At 40.5% G+C, this 22,085-nt stretch overlaps 1 protein-coding gene across 1 annotated transcript in view; it reads left to right on the top strand.

The window, feature by feature from the left end:
* PARD3B (par-3 family cell polarity regulator beta) overlaps positions 1 to 22,085 on the top strand; it is a 407,455-nt gene that overhangs the window by 316,790 nt on the left and 68,580 nt on the right. The window contains exon 20 of the mRNA XM_031045134.2: positions 7,717 to 8,013. Coding sequence (XP_030900994.1) covers positions 7,717 to 8,013 — 297 coding nt within the window. The remainder of the gene's footprint in view (positions 1 to 7,716; positions 8,014 to 22,085) is intronic.

Here is a 22,085-nt window from a genome sequence, read left to right as displayed (position 1 = left end):
AGAGTTTTCCTACGTGATGGCTGAAAAAATACAAATCAGTCTTTTCCTGAGGAAAGATGCAGGCTTGAATAAGATTGGTAATGTCATTACAGACCACGTCTGTCTGAAAAATGATTATGAAATAAACAAAAAAAGCACTGTACTGAAATTCTCTCCTCAGATATTCAAGCGAAATATGCCCATTCCCATCAGTGATTATGGCTTATGAATATCTGAAGGCAGGATGTATTCAGTCCACTATTATGTAAATGAATGAGGAGACAAGATTTTAGTTACCAAAATATATTTCGCTAGCAGCTAGAAAGGAATTAAAACATTAAACCCAATGGAAATCTAAGTGACCTCCTACAGAAATAGGCTGCTTTCCTCTAGACAACCCGTTACTCAATGTATGTGTGAATTAGGTAAATGAGAGACAAAAGCAGAAATGTTATGTAAAATCACAGTTGAAGTTTTAAGATACTAAATCAGATGTAAATTGAGTAATCATTGCAGTATGTAGATCTCAGGGAGAGTCACATGAGTGGGGAAGAAAGAGCAGCAGCTTTTATTCTGCTGCTCACAAGGAACAACCAAATGAGCAGAAAAATGTTTAGCATCTCAGTGATCTCAAAAGACTTAAAGGATCAGGTCCTTTTCCAGAGCATAGGTGTACCTCAAACTGACTTTACACACACTTGTTTGACTCCTCTTATTCTGCTCCTCTTACTGCAAAAAGAATGGAAATTATCCCAACAGACCTATGGCCCTGTTTGTGTTACACATGTTGTCTTTGCTTGTTATTCATATGTCTTCACTGGAAATATCTTTCATTGACTTAGCCAGTATCTTGCTCATCTGTGTACCTCTTTGTGCTTCCACAAAGTCTGTTGCCTTTAATACAAGAAATATTGCTCTATTTATGTGAAGTATGAACAAGGTCCCTTTGTTTAATACACTGTTTTGGTCAGCCTCTACAGTTTCTATCTTGTGTTTGACTACTCAGATAGGCACCTTCGGGCTCAAACCATGTTGTTCTTTGGGCTCTGCTCAGCACACGGTCAGTAAAAAAACATTGCATTGCTTTTACACTTTCCCTGCAAAGTCAGAAGAAACATGATGACCCAAAGCTCATGGTGGGAGTGCAAGGGAGGATGAGTTTATGCACATCAGTAAAGATCATTCTGTTTTGTTGTGGGCCTATTTTGGTCAGTTTTCCCCAGCCAAAACTGTTCTGATATGGAGTGCAGCCTTGCAGTTCTCTGAGTAAGACAGCCCACAGTCTCTTCTGGTCTGAGCTTGCCACTTGTAGTGGCCCGACCTAGTAGCCATTGGTGCCACTGAGTTGCTTCTCACATCTCCTGCTGGGCAGCAGATGCCCTGTCCCTTGCTTGGGAGTGGCAGAGCCAGGAGGACATGCTACTTTGAGTTTTGTCCTGATCCAAGGTGATGGCTTATTAGACTGTGTGACTTACCTTCTTACAGCTTGTTTTGAGCTGATGTTGGGTTTCCAGAACCACAGGCTGGGCTGCATTCAGCATCCTGCTCTTTGTTCCCTATTGAAGGCAGTCTTTCCATGGCTTTTGATGACCCTGGCCACCCTTGGGCTACTGTGCTGGTAAAATTAAGTCTTATGTTTTAATTTTCACAGAGGCTTAGAGCACCGCTTTTAGAAGCTTCAGTGATTTCTTGTTCTCCACTTGCAACCCAGACTCGCACCCAGCTTCTGCCTGTGGACCAAGGGATGAGGAGTCTCTCTTGCTGCTTTCCTAGCCCTCCTATTCCCAAAAGCATTTCTGGGTGTGCTCCAAAAGTCACTTCTGCTCAGCTCTCCGGGAGTTTTTTTGAGGTGGCCCACATCCCTTCCTGCAGCTGCCTCACAACACCTATGCTGCAGTCTTCTAATCCAGCTTTTGCCTGTCAGTGTCTCTGTCACTGACATCAGGCTAAAGCATTTTACATTGTGTTTGTCACAGGCAGCGAATACATATGTGGTCATTGACAGTAGCTCAGCAGAAACACAATAACTTGTTAAGCCACAGTAACTCAATCCTGTGTCTGAGCTGCAGCTGGAAGGAACTGTTTGGGCTGTTAACCCCTTTATGGCTGCTGCACTCTTGGTTTGTGCATCCTTTCAAGCATTAGTACATGAGAAATCACCATATAAAATTTGTGTGGACATGTCAGGTAGGAGGATTGCTTGAAGGATAAATGAGAGCATTTCCTTGATTTACAACTCTGGGGGTGTGCTACTGTGCAGCATGTGAGGTGTAGAGAAGCTTTTTCAAAATATACCATGTCCCACTTCCAGCAGTACATTAGGTATATAGGATCTGGTCTTCATTTGATTTCTGCAAAGAGGATGTTGTGGAAATGTTACCTGTAATTTATTGAGGTTATATATTTTATCAAACTGTATTTCTTTTTCTGAAATTATTTGTTGCAGAGGAAGGTTCTAGTGATAGCTACTGGGTCTTGAAAGCAGCAGAGAATATGAGGATACAGTATGTGTTTGAGGACTATTGGGAAAAAGATGGGTTACAGGAGGGGGGAAGAAAAGGCATTGCTTGATGCTACACTTCTGTTGCCTGTCCTGTAGCTGCTTGTGTGCAAATGTTGTGTTTATACAGAAACACAGCTAAGGGAAGTTGATGTAGTTGTCATGCAATGATTTAACTGCAAGCATGGTGTTCAGGTGGCGGAAGAGAGCAAGCAGGATTGATACGGGATACCCAAAAGGAAATATATCTAACTTCCCTTCATTCACTGTGAGTTTTTCTTTTCCCTTTCCATCATCAGGAAGTTTGTAGAAATTTTAGTGCTACACTAAATTGTTCAGATGGTGACCTGTGCCTCTCCTCATCTCTGGTTTCACTGCCAGCATCATGGTGCTGAGTGACATTTTATGTTTTGTCACAGATTTGCACCAGTTGTTTAATCAGACCCATCCTGTGCTGTGAGCTTGGGTCTCTCTTGTTTGTTCAATAAGCTGGTTGCTGTGATAGTTGTGTTGATTTGGAAGATTGGGCGGGTTAATATTTTTATATTATTTGTTGAGATTGGGAGTAAGGACACTGCTGCTTCAGATAGGGAGAAATGCAGAGGGAAGTGCAGAAATGGTATATGTCTAGAGTGGGTTATAGCAGAAGCAGGCTGCTTAACAGGGTTGGCGGAGTGTTAGATGAGTGATGGAAAGAACAGCACATTCATTTTTTGTACCTTGGTAGAGAATTTTTGGGCATCTACTGGGATGTGCTGTGGAAAAGATTGCTTTAAAACTTGGTGAAAACATGATGCTGAAATAAGTGAAGATATTTAAAACTTTACAAAAATATGTGAAGACACTTCAAAGGTGAAAAATGTAAGGGAAAGCATGGAAGGACAGGTAAACAGACAGAAAGAATGAAGGAAAGAAAGGAAAAAGGAAGAAAGGAAAGAAGGAAGGGAAGAAGGAAAGCCCAGCCATCTGATAGTATGCTTCCCTGTGTTTGGACGTTTGGCTTAAAATGAAAAAGAGATCACTGAGCAGATTTTATAGATTTATGTGGAAGAGTAAAAACGAAACAAGAAATATTAATGCAATTATAATAGCTGTACTGAAAAGATGAAACATTGATCATGAAGAATTTCACATAGCCTGGTATTGACTGGTCTGTGGAATATAGAATGGAAATAATTGTTCTTGAGCAGGTTCGACTTACAATAGTAACAGCAATTGAAGATTGCATTCAGAAGGAGAAGTTGAAGAAGCTGGACTTATTCACAGGAACAAAAGAAAATTGTGGTGACCTAATTCCAGCTTTTGTTGTGCAGAATATACCAGTATTGGTAGCAGGACAAATTATTCTCACTGTCAGACTTGAAAGCAAGATTCACATGATGCTGTTGTGCTGCACTACTCTTGCTTTCAAATATGTCTTAAATACGTAGGGGACAGGTGATGTATTGGTCCAGAGACCATTATGGCTCATCATTTTCTGAGAAACTGCTGTGACACTTCTTGGGACTGTGTGCCATGCCTTCTGTGCTAGCATATAAGACCATTCCTTGAAATACAGTGTCTTCCCTTTTTTCTGCCTGTACCATCTCACAGGGACCTTTATGTGCAATGAAACTGGTATCTCATATGATGTATTCCTGCACTAAATTCTGTATTTGGGCTTTTTCTGTCACTAACTGAGGGTGAAGCCCTCAAAGTTTCCCAGGTTTTTAAGAATGTTTGGTGTTTTATCAGACTTGATCTGGAAGCCAGTGACAATCTCAAAGTGCATTATGCGCTTTAGTGCAGGATAATCAGAGGCAAAGACTACTACCAGACTGACAGTTGTTTGGTGCAGGAGCTAACAGTTACTTGTGTGACTATACTTTTTATTATTATTTTTTTTTCTTAAACAACAGTAGTGCCTTCCTTTTTACATTTCTGACATAATCCCATGTGAGACATGTGAAATATTAATCATTGTGCAAGAGGGTTTCTCTTGAATTGCCTGTATGTATAAAAGATGGAAAACAGCAACACAGACCTCCCTCCCTGCTTCATGGAAAACAGCAGCATAGACCTCCCTCCCTGCTTCATTGGTGTCTGAAGCCTTATTTGCAATGGAAATCCACCCCTGTCCTTGCAGTAGGACAAGCGCTTTCAGATGATGAGCTACCTGAAAAGGCTGGTTTTTACGTGAATGAACCAAGTAATAACTTTGCTCCGAATTCCTTTAAGTGAACGATGAATGTGGTGTTTCATTCATGGACACAGGCAGACTGGCTCCCTTCACTACTCCCTGCTGCATGATCTGTCTTTTATCTCTGTTCGTAAACCCTTGGGAACATTTGCATGCTTTCAGGTGCTCTCCAGTTATTTCTCATTTGCTAGCAATGCTTTGTGATCTAGATAGAAATGCAAGCTGACCACTCCTTTTTAGTGTCTTTTTTCATATACAACATCTCAGTGTTGAATTTCTCCCCATGCCATTGTCCATTGCTTTATCAATAAAATCATGACTTTTATCAAGGTCTGTACCAATGTCACCACCAGTTTTACAATGAATAAGTTGCATGTCCCATAGTTCTGCAAATGCCATTCCACTCTCACTATCCCAAGAATCCATCTGCCACTTCCCCCAGTTCAGTCAGCAGTAAAATGAGAGAATATGTGCCTTACTAACTAATTTCCCACATATTGACACCAGGTTATGCCTTCCATAAGATTCTGCAATAAAATCTCTCTTGTGGATAGAGTCAGAATTGTGCAGAATCAAAGACTTTTTTTGAAGTGTGCAACTTCAAGACACTGCCCTATCTTGGCTGAGGTTGCACTTGAGAATAATGCTTATCCTGAGCCAGGCCACTGTTTCAGTCTAAAATAGGAGTGTGTATGGTATTAAAAGCTGAAGCAAAAGAGGAACGGAGTGAAGGTTACAGGAGGAAATGATTGTGCAGGGAAGAGAAGCTCCATGAAGGAAAAAACATTTGTAGCTTATTTCTTCTCATCATCCTTTCATCTCTAAGAAATACTGTAGTAAATTGCACTAAGGCTTTGTGAGTGCGTTTAATTCTATCTTAAGAAAAATTAAAGAAAATGAACTAGCAGGGCTGGGATGAGGAACTTGGGGAAAAGCAGAAATAGCATGTTAGGAAGATGTTGTTCCCTCACCATGTTCTTTATGGTAAAATATTTCACAGTATTTCTCAAGTTGGAAGGCACCCCTACACATCATCAAGTCTACCTCCCTGCTCCTCAAAGGACTACCTAAAACTAAACCATCTAAAACTGTTGTCTAGATGCTTCTTGAACTCTGGCAGGCTTGGTGCCATGACTTCCATGGGCAGCCTGTTCCAGTGACCTATCACCCTCTCAGTGTAGAACCTTTTTCTGCTGTCCAATGTGAACTTCCCCTTACACAGCTTCACTCTATTTCCTTGTGTCCTGTCTCTAGTCAACAGAGACAGATCATCTGCACTTACCCCTCCGCTGCCCCCCTTGAGGAAGCTGTAGGCTGCAATGAGGTCACCCCTTGGCCTTCTCTTCTCCAAGCTGAACAAACCAGATGACCTCACCTCTCTTCCTACGTTTTGCTTTCGAGGCCTTTCACCATCTTGGTAACCCTCCTCTGGACACACTGTAATAGTTTGAGGTCCTTATATTGAGATACCCAAAACTTCACACAGTACTCAAGGTGAGGCACACAGTAGGAGGATAAAGGTAATCTCCTTCACTGAGGAAAGGCAGAATGGATAGTGGGCTTCCCCCCAGCTGTCAAGGACTGTGTTGTACACAGGCTCATCCAGCTGTAAAGTATGGCTACTAAAACTAGCATCTAAGTATGTTGAAACTGGAAAGCATGTGCAATACACATGGATGTACTAGTTTATGGGTAGAAAGGCATGTTGTTCTCATAATTTGTTAACCTTTTTAGTCACAAATCATTTGTAAAGTATTAGCATTTATTTTCGCAGAACCGTGAATCAACAAGGTTGGAAAAGACCTTTAAGATCATCAAGTCCAACTGTTACCCCAGCACTGCCATCTACCACTACACCATGTCACTGAGCGCCCTGTCTATATGGGTTTTTTCATACTTTCAGGGATTTTTCAGAATGCAGTGTCCTGAGGCCATTGTGCTTTACTCGGGTAACCAGGTCTGCTAGACCCGTTTTACTTATTCTCCTGTGGTACAAATTATGCTGTTCTTTCTGTGCTGCTGCTGTGCTTCAGATACAGTCAACAACAAATGCTGATTTCTTCCGTCAGGCATTATATTTCTGTATCTGTCTTCCGTTCTTTGTTTCTCCCTCCATGCTATGTTATTTTCTGTAAATGCTATTTATTACATACTATGGTCAGCATTCTGCCAGATCCATCTCACTGCATTTAATTACACTCTGTTGAAGAGTAGCTGAACAGAAGTTGCATTCTCACAGAGCCTTGCTATAGGGTTTTTTTTCATCAGCATGAATGTTGAACCGTTGAATATCAGCTGAGTTTGAAATTTACCTGAATACGTTTTACTATTCCAAAGAGATTACACAATGGCCCTGATTAGCAGCAACATTTTGTAATACCACTTAAAGCTTTATCACAGTGGAGTACTGCCAGTAATAGTCTTTAATTCACTTATATGTACCAATTCATCTCTGTCAGGTTTCTATTAATTTCCTTGCTATTTTACTTTGTCCCTATCCCCTATATAATAAGGCATGATTTCTACATTTATGTAGCCAAAATAAAATAATTAAATCTGCAGCAAATTAATTGTGATCCTTTGATTTGAGACAACTGTGCCATCTCTCCATTTGCGTTCACATTTAATCCACTTTTCACAAGGTAATGTATTTAGGAGAATCTGGGTGGGTCAAGTGACTGAGGGGCAGTAACAATTTTACTGGCTAATTTAGATAAAAAGTTTCAGGATTGGGTTAGGTATATGAACTGCAGAGTGGAGGGTAAATGTGCAATTAAAACTGTATGTGTTCATGCACACGCACACTTGTGAAAAGCCGCAGTATGTTCAGCAGTAATGTTTTTCATCAGAATGATAACTAACCTTGGTTACAAAGCTGATTACCAGAGATAAACAACAAAATCACTGCATGCACCATTTTGTTTTATCTGGCACCACTTTCACAGTGTACTGGAAGATCTAAACAGTTGGGGTTGGTGCTCCGAATTTGAATGATGAATCGGTGCCTGGGGTTACTGTTGAACCAACTGTATATTTGTGCTTTCTTTTTCGTTCTTAGGATTGGTGCAAAGCATCAGGAGTTACGGCAAAAGCAATTGAGGGGTCTGAGTGATTATTCTATTGGCCCTGGAGGACCTGACATTGACGATGATGAGGTGGATCCAAATTACGCCAGAGTAAACCACTTCCGAGAGGTTTATCCAGCAGCAAGCTTCTACAGGCCATCATCACCAGCAGTAGCAGAAACCTTTGTATATCCACGTGATTCTCCTTCAACACCAATAGAGAGGGAGCACTTGGAAGGACTGTATGCAAAAATAAACAAGCAGCACTACCCACAGACGCCTAGTGACAGGTAATATTTCCATCTGGCATGACAAACAGTGATTGCTTTGAGGGGGGAGGGTCCAGGGCTAGGTTGGGGGGCTGTTCAGATGCCCCAAACCCCTGTGTTTACTGAACAGAAAGCCATGGATTTCCTCTTCACCAAAGCCATGGTTTGCTGCAGCAGTGCCCCCGAAGCATCTGAGCAAGGCAGCAGTCAAACAGAAATCATTAAAGGAAAGTCCATATTTCACAAACAGAATGAATGAACTGACTCCAGTCCAATTCCTGCACTGCTGAGAGAGTGTTTTTTCCCTCTTTCAATTGGGAAAAGTTCTTACCCTGCAGCAAAAATAATCTCTGTTTTCAGATCCCTTTCTATTCTGCTGATCATCAAGTGCCTATTAGTAACAGGTTTTATATGATAGCATGATATATTGCATATGTTTATGTTCAGTTTTCCCCAGCTGTGTGATATTACGCACTTTCATTAGGCTGTGGAAAGGACTGGGAATCATGGCATTTTTATGCAGACTGTGAAGTGTGGCTTCACAAGACTGATCGCCTTTCACAGCCTTTCCAATAACCAAGTGGGAAGGAAAGAGCAATTTTTAATCCTTACTGTCAAGCTTCCAGGTTGATAGCATTAAAGAAAGATGGTCAAGTTTTTCCCTGTTCTAAAGGAAAAACAGAAATTCCTTTGAGTTGATGGTGTATCCACCATTATGATGATTTTTAAACTGATTATTTCTGGAATTTGGGGCTAAAAGAATGTAAGACTTCATTACTGTCATGGCATTAAATATATCCATGTTGGGTTTTTCAAACCAATTTATTGGTGTGTAGGAAAGATGCACAAGTCTATGTGAAAAGAAGAGCTGACAGAGTAAGCCATGAGGGACTTGAGGAATTGTTCACACTTTGAGTTCATATTACAATCTGTAGTGTCTCCCCATAGCCTCAGTCTGTGCTGTGTGATACCACACTTGTTAATTTTGGAGAAATATGTGAGCACAGATATAGGAGTGTTTTCAGTTTGTGGCATCACAGCACTTCAAAAACATCTACTGAGTCATTGTTATAAATAGCAATAAAACATAAATCTGACATAAATCTAAGTTTGTAGCAGAGAATGGGCCAAGTAGCTCTCTTTTTCACCTAAATACAGTATGGTAGAGATCTTTCCAAACACGATGATATTGCTGATGTTTTTCTTGCATATCTTTGACTCTTTCCCTAGTGCATAAGGGTGCACAAACGTCTGCATGTAAGGAAGGAATCAGAAACAGAGTTCGTGCTAACTCAGTATACTGAGATATGAGAATTCCCAGCATGGGGGAAGTCTAAATTCCAGTTTATGTATTTTTCAAATAGAAATATATACGGATGTAACTCAGTTGGAGGAAGACATTGTCCTAAAGATTGCTTCATAATTTCAGTTTTAGCAGGACTTCATAGCTTTACATTTTAAAAATGCCATCAGTTTTGAAGTGTGATCTATACATTCTTTTTCTATGCAGCAAAAAGAAATGCTCAAGTCTTTCCCCCTTGCCTCTTTTAGTTGATTGCTTATAGTGTGGTTGTAAGTACACTGCATGAACTCTTGACTTGCTATGTGGACAAGATTGAAGTCCCAATCAGGTTTGGATTTGGTGCTGGGATCATGGATTTCAGTGTGGATTTAGTTATAATTACACAATAGCTCAATGAAAAGCTAAAATCAAAACATCTAACAGGCAAGAAAAGTTACCTCATATCTGAGTCAGTGATCAGAAGTCACGCTGAGAGGCTGTTCCGTCTGTGTTGATTCTGTACTGAAAGGCAAACAGTCCACAACAACTTTGCTTTGTTGAATTTCTCAGGGCTGTAGGGGCTGTTTAACCAGATTAGGAAAAAATAGGAAATACAGGATTCTTATTAGGCTGCCTTTGTTCTTTTTTTAAATCTTTCTTTCCTTTGTCTGAGACAAAAAGGTTACTGTTATTCACCAGTAGAAATGTGCCAAACATGAATAATTTTATGTGAATTTATGCGATGGGTCATGAGGTCTCAGCCAGCAGTTGTTGGATGTAATGGCAACTTCAGGCAAGGAAATGTTTCTGTGCTAGAGGGAGGGTATTGAAAGAAGAAAGAGATGTGGAAAGAAAAATCCCTGGATAACATGTTAATTACAAAACCAAATCTGCTTTCAAGGGTCAAGTATGAAAACTACCTTGTCTACCTCTAACGATGGGAAAGGGCTATAATGGATGCTTATTAGCCAAACCAGAGTTATTTTGTGTTTTCAGAGCTGAACATTTATCAACACATTTGTCATGTAATAGCTCGTGCTTTGGTCTTGCTAACGCATGCAAGCTCTCTCTCAAAGTTTTGTTATTAATTTTACTTTAGATGGATGGCTTTTACTCCCACCTCTGACTCTCAACTTGTAATATAGCATGTGGAGACTTGATCAGTGACTAAATTAAATGGGTTTTGGGGTAAAAGGGGGACTTGAGCACAGAAAGAACAGATTATTTCATTTTGGTCTGGGAATTCCAGTTATGTGTCCTTAGGATGGAGAATTAAAACTCGTCATTTGTAAAAAGAAGCTTTTTTTTTTCCCCTGAAGAGTGTATTAACACAGCTAATGCCTTTTAAAATTTGGAGGCCCTTTGTAAAGTATGAAGCTCAGTGGTCAGGTAGGGGCTGTTCTCAATTCACAAACACCTTCCCTCTTCTCATCACCAGCGTTCATGGAAGGTTCCTGATTCATTCTTCTCAGCAGAAGAATGTTTAAACTGATAGTCTCCCTCAGTATGCAGAAAAGCAGTAGGCTGCACATGTATGAAGTCTCTTGCTTTAATCATCATGAAGTATGTTTGCTGCCTCCACGCACTGCTCCTCAGGGCACACATAGGCCTGCTTCACATTGCTGTTTGCATACTAACACCCCTTTCACCTACGCTTGCATCTGCCATCTCAGGGGTTTTTTTGCTTTGGGTTTTTGGAGCCTTTGCTTAGTGTCTTATTTGCAACTGTTGTGTAATGTTCTTCTGCACTGCTTCACAATTGTTGATTTTCATTCCGACGATGACTATATTCAGTGAAATAGATGTAATTTTTTGTGTATATTTTGCTGAAAGCTTTGGAATTCTTAACTAAGAGAGGTGCTATATAAATGTAAATTGTCCTTATTAATGACTATAGCGAAAGCATTAGCATGATCAGTGTATTCTGTGAATGTTAAGTTAAAGAGAGTGAAAAAAAAAGCTGGCAAAATCACACATTTCTTTGTAAATCAAGCATTTTTCTGTTTATTTCTAATTAGCCACAATTTTCTGTAATGCAAATGGCATCCCAAAGGATGGTGCAGCCTGCACAGCCACCTTCTGCAGCTGGGGAACTCGCAGGGTCTCTGCCTTAGACGCTCTACATTTCCCCAGCCTGCGGCAGAGGCTGGTGATCTGTGGCCCATATGTTCCTGAAACAAGTGGTAAGTCACATCTCTCCAAGTTTAATCATCAAGGCTGTACCTTGACAGTGCTAAGTTGCACCATGGCAGAGCTGAGGTGTCAGACCAAAGCCAAAAGAGCATATGCACAACGCTATTATCACTTAAATGTCACGCATGTCACATGGTGCAACCCTTTCTCACGTTTCAAATAAGCAATTTCCTTTTTTCCTTCCTTGAACGTGGTGCTGTCAAGTATATCCAAACACCCCGAGCACATCTCCAGAAAGGTTCTAGAGACTTTGCTCAACTTATTCCCTCAGCCCAAAGCTATGAAGCATTTAAGGTCTGATGCCAAACTCATTGCCAAGTATAATTCTTCATTTATTTATGTGTCTTATCTTGGGGAATTTCAAAGTGCTGGTCTGACAAAACCGAATACAGCTTTCCTTTGTTCAGTGAGAATAGATTCAGAGCTGTGTCTTGTTGCAGATTTAAAAAAAATACTAATAAAAGCCCCAACACTGTTTTATTACATAGGAGTAGAGTCCAAAGCCCAGTCTGAGTCAGCTTTACATTTTTGGAGTTGCTATGTTGGGACCCACTGTGCAAGATCTTAATACTCTGTAAAGTTAATTAATTAATTGAAAAATTGATCTTCCTTATTTCAGAGTGAAAATTTCCTTTATGAAAACCTCCACTCTTCCAGGCTGTTCTGTCTAGCAGCATGCAAAGTTGGAAATGGGGAAGTGAAATCCTTACCTCTGCACAACCCTAACTCTGGCCCTGGTGTCCCACTCTCCTTGCTGGCCAGAGTCATGAGAGTGAGGGGCAGCACACTGAGCAATCCACCTCTCCCTGGAAAGGATCAAAGGAAGAAATTGCTGTGTGTGTGTCCTGACAAACCAAATGGCAGATGTAAGCTATGTGTAAGCCTGAGAGGAGAGTAAGGGTCTGGAGCTTTGACAGTTAGCAAAGGGAACTTTGTAAAGTAAAAAGCAGGCTAAATGCTTGTCTGTTGAGCAGGTGTAGGTTGTGCCTATCCTGCGCAATTCAAGGCCATAGGAATCCAGAGCTGCACAGAGAAGGCTTTGCTCAAAAAGGGCAAGTTAAGATTGCCCAGGTATGTTACTTAGCCCTGTATATCTCCTAAGCCAGAAACTTAAGTTTCCTTGTTCTCAGTTCTAAGTACTGTAGGCATTGTTCATTGTGCATCCATTTACAACACCTTTTGTCACTGACTACCAAAAGAGCAATCCACTTCTGTAGAAGTAGAGGGTCCTTTACTCAGGAGTGATTATTTTGTAAGAGGAATATCATGGAGGCAAGATAGAAACTGAATGAGGCTGTGTAGTATCTACATACCCTTTGCCTTGTGTTACAGTGGAAAGAGAATGATGGTCATACATTGGAATATTTTGGGTTACAAAGTGACAAGTACAAGCAAAGCATTTACTCTCCCTTACCGTACAGCCTCTTGTGCTTGGTGTCCTGAAATCGTCTATGCTGTTTCCCTATCTTATACTATCCTACATCCCCTGAGACTCTCCTGATTCCTCTGACATTTATTCTTTCTGAAGCATACCAGTGGGCCTTCTGAACCCTTGTCTAGTCACTGTTTCCCATAACGTTAAAAACAGAAAGTTATTGTTTGCCAGCTTACTGTCCTTCCTGGCTGATAGATTTCTGACAACAGTTAATTCAAACCAGCATTGGCAGGTACAGCAGAAGTTCAGAAGCTCAGTAGGGCTGTCCTGCTCATGGAAGCAGGATAGTCCAGAAACCCATTTGGCCACCAGTTGCACGGGGTGGTGGGATGTGCCACAGAAGTGAGGCTTGCGGTTTTTTGGCTCCTCATACTATTTGTAATTTTCTTCCTCTGAAAGGACAAAGGGGTGCTGCGTACTCACTGGGCTACCTAGGGAAAATGTTGAGTAACTGGACCTCCTGGGGCACATTTAAATGAGCCTTGGTTTTATTTCCCACTTACATGGGAAAAATGAATGTAGCATTCTTGACTGGTAGCAGTCAAGAAAAACTGCTTTTCAGATAGAGTTCAAAGTGCTGTTTCCCAGGAACCCCTCACCCAGATAGATCCTTCCAATCTGGGACCCTAGCCCAATCTTTCACTTTTCATAGAAACCCCAGATTTCATGGAACTTGGGTGACGCTGGGCATTTTAAAGCATGTCTAAACAGAAGGAAGTTGCCATACTTCAACCAGAGCAGAGCTGCTGCTGCCATGTGATGTGTGTGTGCTTGTTCAAGACCATGCATTCTTCAGCAGAAATAACTTCTGTCAGGAATTGTCACAGATGTGCCTGCATGCATCCTGCCTGCTAGGGTTTGCATTTGGATCACCTCACATATTGACAGATGTGTAAAATTTTATATACTGCACTCCCACAACTCCCTTGTGACTGTCCTGCTGCAGATGCTGGTGAGCCTGAGTTATGGCAGCTGTGTTAAGCATTCAGGTTTGGATTAGGGTTTTTTTTTCTCCCCCAACCCTGTCTTTTTGTATGATATATTATTGCATGGAATTATTTTGTGTTAATTCTGCCTATTTATTGGTAATGTCCCATTCTTTCAGTCGTTTGGATGCAAATGCGAAAGTTAGGTCCCTGGAGAAAGAGCAGGTCTGTTACTGGAAGATGAGACCATACCAGAGGATACAGAGTGAAATGCAGATGGTGGTGTTAGCCTCTTCAATGTACAAATAAAGACAAAATGAGATCATTCATGCAGCTGGAATGAAATCATACGGTCTTGCATGTGTTACTGCCATTGCGTATTTCCTAGTGCAAGCCAGAGATGCTGAATTCTGTCTTACGCAGGATGCTGTTTGACCAAAAGCTTATACTTGCTCCTTGAATCAGCAACAGAATGTGTATGTATTAGCGTTTCTCTGCACAGTATTTTTTAACAAAACACCGTTTAATTTTAAATGCTAATATGTGCATGTGGTTAATTAAGAAGCCAGAATTGACTATAAGCTTTGTAGGCTCTCAGAAAGAGAGAGGAAGATCATTACGCTTCTGCTCATAGATAGCTATTTGTGAACCAGCTGATAATGTGCAAAATTAAGATTTTGTAAATGGCATTTTAAATGAATGGTTCATGGCTGAAGATTAATTAAACAGTCAGAGTTGTTCAAAAGAGAAGCTGTTAAAATCTTGTTTATAGACCAGTCACTTCCATACTTTAACTGCAAACTTTAATAGAATGTCATATTTCTATTTAGCAGGCAGGAAATGTAACTAGGATATTTTCCTTGAACAAGAAAATCTGCCTTACTGGCTATGCAGGATGGATGGATGGATGTAGCATTGTGTACTGTGTTTTCTTCTTCCCAATTAATAGTTGTCTGGTAGCACTGCAGGCAAATAAATACATTTCCTTTCAGTATTTGGTCTACTTAAAATTGCTAAATCTTTTTTTAAATAAAGCGTAAGGGACATGGTTAAATCTGATATAGTTCCATTTTCCCAGTACTCTCCCATAGTCTGTTCTATTTCGTAGACTTCAGGGTTTTCAAAATGCCCAGCTTTTCTTTTCTCCAGGTTGTCTTCTGTCAGAATGAGTCTCTTTGGCCCCATCATTAGCCCTGCAGAGTTGTTCTAGCTAAGTATGTTTTCAGTCAGGTTTGTTCTGTACTGCAGTTCTGGTTAAATGATGAATGTTAACCTAGTCCCATTTCCCTGATTGAAGAGAAACAACAAGCAGAAGGTTATTATGCTGTTCACAGTTGTGAGGCTTATTCTTCCAGCAAGTCCTTTGCCAAGAAACTGTTTGTCTTTTGTTTTCCCTTCCAGTCCAGTTCCCAATTTTTTTGTTAAGTATCTGCTGGTTTTTTTCCCCAGCTTCTTGACACAATCATTTTTGGCTTACAATCTCCTGGTTTCTGGACATGCAAGTAGTTCCAGAGAAAGCCCTGGTGACTTGGCCTTGTGCAAGCTTTGCTGTGTAGCCCAGTGTAAGATGAATCTACACTGCTGACCCCAGGGAGCTCGCACTCTATCCATAGCCATGACTTCCAAAAAAATCCTTTTCTAAGGTTTTTCCTAGCTGCTACTAGTTAAATGGAAGAAAGTGGTTCCTTCTTTCATTGTAGAGATAATCTTCATTTAGTAAAACTAGCCAGTAGATGAGGGTATTGAATTTTGTGCTAGGCTTTTAACTCTGCATGCTACAAATCTGTCTTTTGGAGGTGGAAGAGGATGGACATGAGGAGCACAGACCAGCTCGTGTATGAGCATCTGTGTGTTCAGGCTCCAGGTGATGATGTGAGCTCACAGCAAGATAAAAAATAGTCAAAGTCCAGTGGGAGACAAAATGTCATTTCCTAGAAGTCTTAAAGTAATGGACAAAGGGTTAAGTTTTGAGGAAGGGGAAAAAGGGCCATCACTGGACTGCTGCAAAAAGCTGAGTAGCTCCAGTTAGAGAGCAGTGATATATGTCTATAGGGATGGAGAAGTAACTCTTGGATGTGACAGGGAAAATGGACATAGATTGACTGGAGCCACGAGAAATGTTTTTAGTGTCTTCACTTCTGTTTGAGGTTATCCAAGGTCATTGGGACCTGTGCTACACATTCCTCTGAACTATAGGTAAAGCAATCTCCAGCCCTCTTCATTAAGCAGTGAGGAGCATAACTGAGTCCTGAGAGTCTTCAAGCAGTATCCCACTCTTTCTCAGACTTTCTCAAAATAAACACTCGGTTGGTTATCTCACTTCACCAGGAAAAGCTCTTACACCAGTTGAGATGACAGCACAGGGAACCATGCGGCACACCTCAGACCTACAGTAATTCTGATAGGATTTTCCAGCATGACTGCTCATGTCTAGGCACAGTGCTTAGATCTGAATGGTACTGATACAGCTTAACTGTGTAGTGGAAACGTTACAGCAGAAATGGTTATCTCTAAGCATCCATGAGATGTTCTTGCCATACACTGGTTTTTCTGCAGTCACAATTTACCTTGGGTTTACAGTAGCAGATCTTTACGTTTTCTTTGCTAATCTTAATTCTTTTGTACCACTGAGTGACTTAGCTCTAAACATAATAAGAGAGAAAAGATTCTGATACCTCAGAGTGAATCAATGGGAACCTTCTTATGCAGGGTTCCAGCATCTAATAGCATGATAAAACAACTGCTCCTAAAAAGAGTCCGAGACTTTGCTCCCTGCTTCTGTCAAGATACCAGTGGTGAAAGGTTACCCAAGCATTAGTAAGCGGCTATTGCTGACAGCAAAGTATAGGCAGAATCATGAACCAGATCTTTAGGTCAGAAGAAAACTGTAAAAATTGATGGTGCTTGAAAAGCTGAAAATCACTCAATATTGTGCTAGCAAAAATATTGGTAAGACTGAAGAGATGTGATGAAGATGGCTTAATAGTCAACAAGGATGCTGAATAAAAAGAGAATAATTGTGATTATTGTCTGACAGCTGTGCAGAGCATACAGTCGATGAGAAACTCTGAAATGTGCTATTTTTCAGTGCATGATAACAAGTCCACTGTCACGGACAGTAATCCAAGGGGTCGTAGTAAGCCAAGAAATAGTTGATTGTTTCATCGGCTCAGGTCTTCTGATGTACTTAACTTGGTATATATCTCCAAACCTCCGTGACTGTCCTTACATTGCTGCAAGGAGACCTGGCACCATGTGGAGTCCACGTGTACTGTGGCTAAAGAGCAGTTTCTCCGGCAGGTCATGCAGCAGCAGAGCATTTGTTGACATTGATCAAGGTATCAGTATTGATCTTGGGATGGTCTAAGAGAATTGTGACTGTTTTGTGGAGAGTGATGTTAGACTGTCATAGAAAATGAAAGAAATAGCTTAAATAAAATAAATAGTCTTAAACTACATTGTGACCCACACCTGAGAGAAAGTGAGGTCTTTCATTAGGACAGAGGGACGTGAGAAAATGGTGTTGCTTCAAATAACCACACTGGTTATCTTTCTTTTATCACTAACTTGTCCTTGATGTCTGGAGGCCATTTTTAGAAAGCAGTGGAAAATGATTGCGTGGAGGATGCTAGACTCTTTAGTTGCCTGCAAAGCAGGTTGTATCCTTCATTTTTTTCATGCCACCATGCTGAAGTGGAGGAAAACAAAACACAACTCATGATAAAAAAAGATGCAAGAGGAGTGAGTGTGAGATACCTCTAGAAAGTGCTAAAAATAAAATAAATATAACATCTTGTAGAGCAATAAATGTCCTCTTTATTTCTTTCCCCCTTCTTGTTTTGTTGAAGCCTTCTACTTGTGTACCTGTAGGTCAGTCACAGCTTTTCAGTCTCACAGTCCTCTGTTGGACCCGCGCCCTGGGAGGTTGTTGGCTCCTTCCCTCCAGTGACTTAGAAGCTGTAAGAAGAAATGATAAAGAGCCTACTAACGTTTTAACATTTCAAACAACATCTTACCGTTCAGTCTTTGACCCATATTTATGATTTAATTTCTTCATTCAGTTAATTTTAATCTTAAATAATTTTTTCAGCATAATAGTATCTTAGAGGCATTTCTTCTCAAACCAATATTAGCTAGAACATGTCCTTCAGCAGTGGAGTTTTATCTTGTATAAACACTTCTGCCTTTAGGCTTTGATGCCTACTTAGTCCTGAATATGGTGATTACCTTGTAAATGGGAATCAACCACAAATGATCATTATATTATTTACATAAAATCCATGGAAAACAATTATTTTGAGGCTGGCCTGTATGTTTAAGCCTAGAACGTGTTTCTAACGCAAGTGTCCTACATGGCCTGGTAACTAAGAAGTAAGCAACAACGCACCATCAGAGGTGTGGAAACATGTTTAAAACATGGTCCGTCTTGCAGGAAGGTGGGGAGAGGACAACTATTTCCTATGCCTGAATCACCATAATGCTCAATAATTGAAAGGACTGCTTTAATTGAGCACATGTATATTATAAGCGTGTTGCTAACTGGGGGACGTGGGTTGCTTCTGCTCTGCTCTCCGGTAATGACAGAGGCAGCCTTCTGTGGCTGGAGTCCCTTCTTTACCTGTCAGCGGGTACTTCCATAACATGACAAAGGGGTGTGAGGTTGTGGAGGGGGTTGGGGAACAGCATCAGAGCCATAAACCTGTTCCTAATTGTTACTGATTGTTAGTACACAAATTACAGGCAGACAAACTGCAGCTCTTCACCTGAATAAGGTGTGGTTTTCTTCCTGTAACATATGCTGCTGTCCCTGCCCTGATTTGGGGAAAAAAAGAATAATAAAAGCCAAAACCCCAAAACAAAACAGGAGGCAATTATTTTGTGCTTCTCTATACAATGGCAGTGTTTAAGCAGCAGCTGCCTCAGAGAAAAGGGGACTGGGGGGAAGGGATTGATCTTTTCCCCCTTTTCTCTGTAAATACCGCTGTCTTCATCAGTGTGATGCTTTGACTTCTTTGCTACAGAGCTTGAAGAGTCTCTTGCACTTAGTGACATGTTCTGGCTCCAAAACTGAATAGGCAGAAGTCTAATTCTCTTTCTTTGAGTGCTGCTGCAAATAGATTATGAGTCTAAATATGAGAAATGCTTGAGAATTCCTCCCAAAATTTAGACTCATTAGTCTGAGTAGTGGTATTTTTTTACATGGCTGTGTGGTTTCTGAAATGATTAACAGTATCCATTCAGACCTTTTCACCTTTAATCTGCTCTCTCCCCACTATCTCATTACTATTAGCTATGGCAAATATACCAGATGTCTGAGCAGCTTCATTGTTCTGTTATTTTGTTCTTTTCAAGACCTTAGCGCATAGATAGATGTTAATTTCTCTTTTGTGTGAAAACCTGCCTCCGAGGAGTAAGATTATCAGTGTTCAGTCTTGGGCCAGTGGAGGTACTGAGGTCTCATATCTTCTGAGTGCTTTGTCTTGGTTTTTCTGCTAGCTTGGTGCATTTATAGTGGAGGTCTGTTCTGTAATGCCCATGGAACCTTAAATTAATGTCTCCTGACTCTAGGAAAACAATTTTAACATGTTTTCTAAATGTTTTCTTTATTCCCAGGGTTGAGAAATGATACATAAAGACACCTGCTCTTCCAAGTGGGTGGAAATTGCAAATTGTGCCAAGAAAAATGCTGTTTCTCAGAAAAGATTCAAAGTATGCATTGTTTAAAGTGTAGCATGAACAAAATAGATTATGTAAGGTTCATGGGTCCTTGTTTGGGATGAGATCACTCACTTGGGAGTCTGTAGCTTCTCAACTAACAAAACTTCATGCTTATACCTAAAAAGCAATGCATGAGCTACTGGTTTCCCCACTGACTTTGAAAAAGGTAGGAAGCTATTGGCATTGAATCAGCACAGCTCCCTCAAGCCCTACATGAGAGCCACTGTTGTGCTTGAGTAACCATGGTGGCTCCAGACCTCTAAGAAAACACGTTTCTTTAAAATGGGTCAGGAAACAAGTGACTGATTTACTGGTAACAAATGTGAATGTGTGTTTTCTGGGAAGAAAAGTGGCAGTTCACATCTGAATTTTTATATAAACACAAATTTGGTAGTGGATGCTTCATTTCTGTAGATGTAGGTAGTGACATGATAGTCACTGTAATAAGGTCGCAGCAGTTGCCACAGGACATAAAAGGATGCAAGAACAGATGAAGTCATTAATGCTCTCATATTGTATCCTGTCTTATCTCCAGTAACATAGTATGCCTGGTACTTAATGGGGCATATCTTTGAAAGAATCAGCAGGTATGATGTTCTGGAAAACAGGAAAATCTGCAACCTTGTTTCAGAGGCCCAAGCAGTATCTTGAATGTGACAGTGTTTTCAAGTCTAAATTGTATCATTGCTATAGTTACATAAACCAGAAAATATATCTGTTGCACGATCTGCAAAGCAAAGGGTAGCATGTGGATTTGTATCTGCTGCTCAGAAAGAAGCCTGATGCACAAGTCCTGTTTCCATCAAAGTGGCAAAATTTTGTTGATTGAGGTGAGAAATTGGAACAGATTCCCCTGCCTGGTTCTCCCTGAAAGAATGATGAAGTGATGTTTGCTTTTCTGTTTTATACTTATTAGTTTCACAGCCAGATTACTGTAACTTGAGCTTTTTTGCCATACTTCTGCATGACTGTTTTTGTTAACCACTTTTATTACCTTTTGGCCTGTTCTGTGCATCATGCTATTGACAAAAGGACTTTTACATTTTTTTTTTTTTACCCCAAAGTTTAGAGCATAGAATAGAGAAGAAATCCATACAAAAAAAAGTCTGAAACATTAATTGGACTAGACTACAGCATTTAAAGTAACCTATTCTATCGTCCATTTACCTCCCACTTGAAATGAAAACTCTATTTTGATCTGAACTGTCACAGATAATTTCTGCACATAAAACACATCCTGAGACAGCTTTCAAATGGAGTTGTCACTTCTTATTTAGCAGGCTGGGGACTCTCTATTGTTGTCAAACCCTCTTTGCAAAAGCATCACTAACACACTGATTTGCACAGTGGTATGTAAGAGGAGGAATGGTTGCACAGCCTCCGTCAAACAAAAAATGGTATGTAGGTGCTGGAATCCTCTGCAACTGAACTTACCTACTGCTTAGGAGAAAATTGCCTGTTTTAGTACTATTTTTAAGCAGATTTTTGTACTGTGTGTTGGGGAGTGGGAGGGGTTGTTTTTAGTGTAACGAGGTTTTAGTGTGAATAGTGATGATTAACATTTAAAAGCTAGTAATCAACATTCTGTTATTTTCCCTGACCTCTATGGGACTAGAAGTTTGGCTTTAATCTCTTCACAAATTTCAAGAATCCTTAAGCAAGTGCACTGGGAATATCTCTGAACTATGAGTACGGAACTGCTGTTTCAGAGTGTATTCTAGCCAAGATGCTGAGGCAAGGCTGTAGGGCACTTGTTTCCAGACTGCTATTCTGATGGTGGCCAACATGGCCATCTGGTGAGGCTGGCTGGAAGACCCAGCTATGGCATTGCAGAAGACAACAGCTTAAAAGTTGAGACTTTATTTTTGTAACATTAAATTTTCTCTCGAACATGATGTATTTTCATAAAATAAACTTGCCTCCAGGTCTCAGTTGTATCCTCATAAATTTATGCTATTGAAATATGCAGTTAAATAGTAATAATGTATGAATTTTATTTCCTTTTCCTCTCAAGGTTGGAAAATTGACCAGGATTAGAGGTTGAAGAATTTGGTTAGTGTGGTGAGTTGTCCTTTATTGCTGCCTCCACAACTACTCTATGCAGGATTAAACAGCAAAACACAAGCTGGAAGAATGCTCTTCTGACCTAATTCTGCACCACAACACAGATAGCAGGCTATCTGCTGATCTGTCTGATAAGCATGACTTTGTCAAATCCAGATGTATGTGAAAGGAGTGAAACACAGATGAGGCCTGGGAGCCAGGGTCTTGCATTTTCTCCAGCTGCTTATATCCTTTAGATATCTTCACTGCTGCAGCTGGGATTGCGGGCAGGTCTGGAGGAAGTGGCCGGCTGCAGCACAGAGTCCACAGAAAAACTAAAAGCTAGAGCCTGAAACACTACTGATCATTGCCTGTTTTAAGGTCCATATCTTCTGCAATGAAGCAAGAGATACAGATTGGAAATGACATTCTGATTTCTAAGCTATATGATAGAAGATTTGAGGGTTCTTTGTTCAAAGAGTCTCAGACTCCCTCC

This window comes from Melopsittacus undulatus, chromosome 8 (assembly GCF_012275295.1).
Source record: "Melopsittacus undulatus isolate bMelUnd1 chromosome 8, bMelUnd1.mat.Z, whole genome shotgun sequence".
NCBI classification, from domain to species: Eukaryota; Metazoa; Chordata; class Aves; order Psittaciformes; family Psittaculidae; genus Melopsittacus; species Melopsittacus undulatus.
This window is presented reverse-complemented; position numbering and strand designations above follow the sequence as displayed.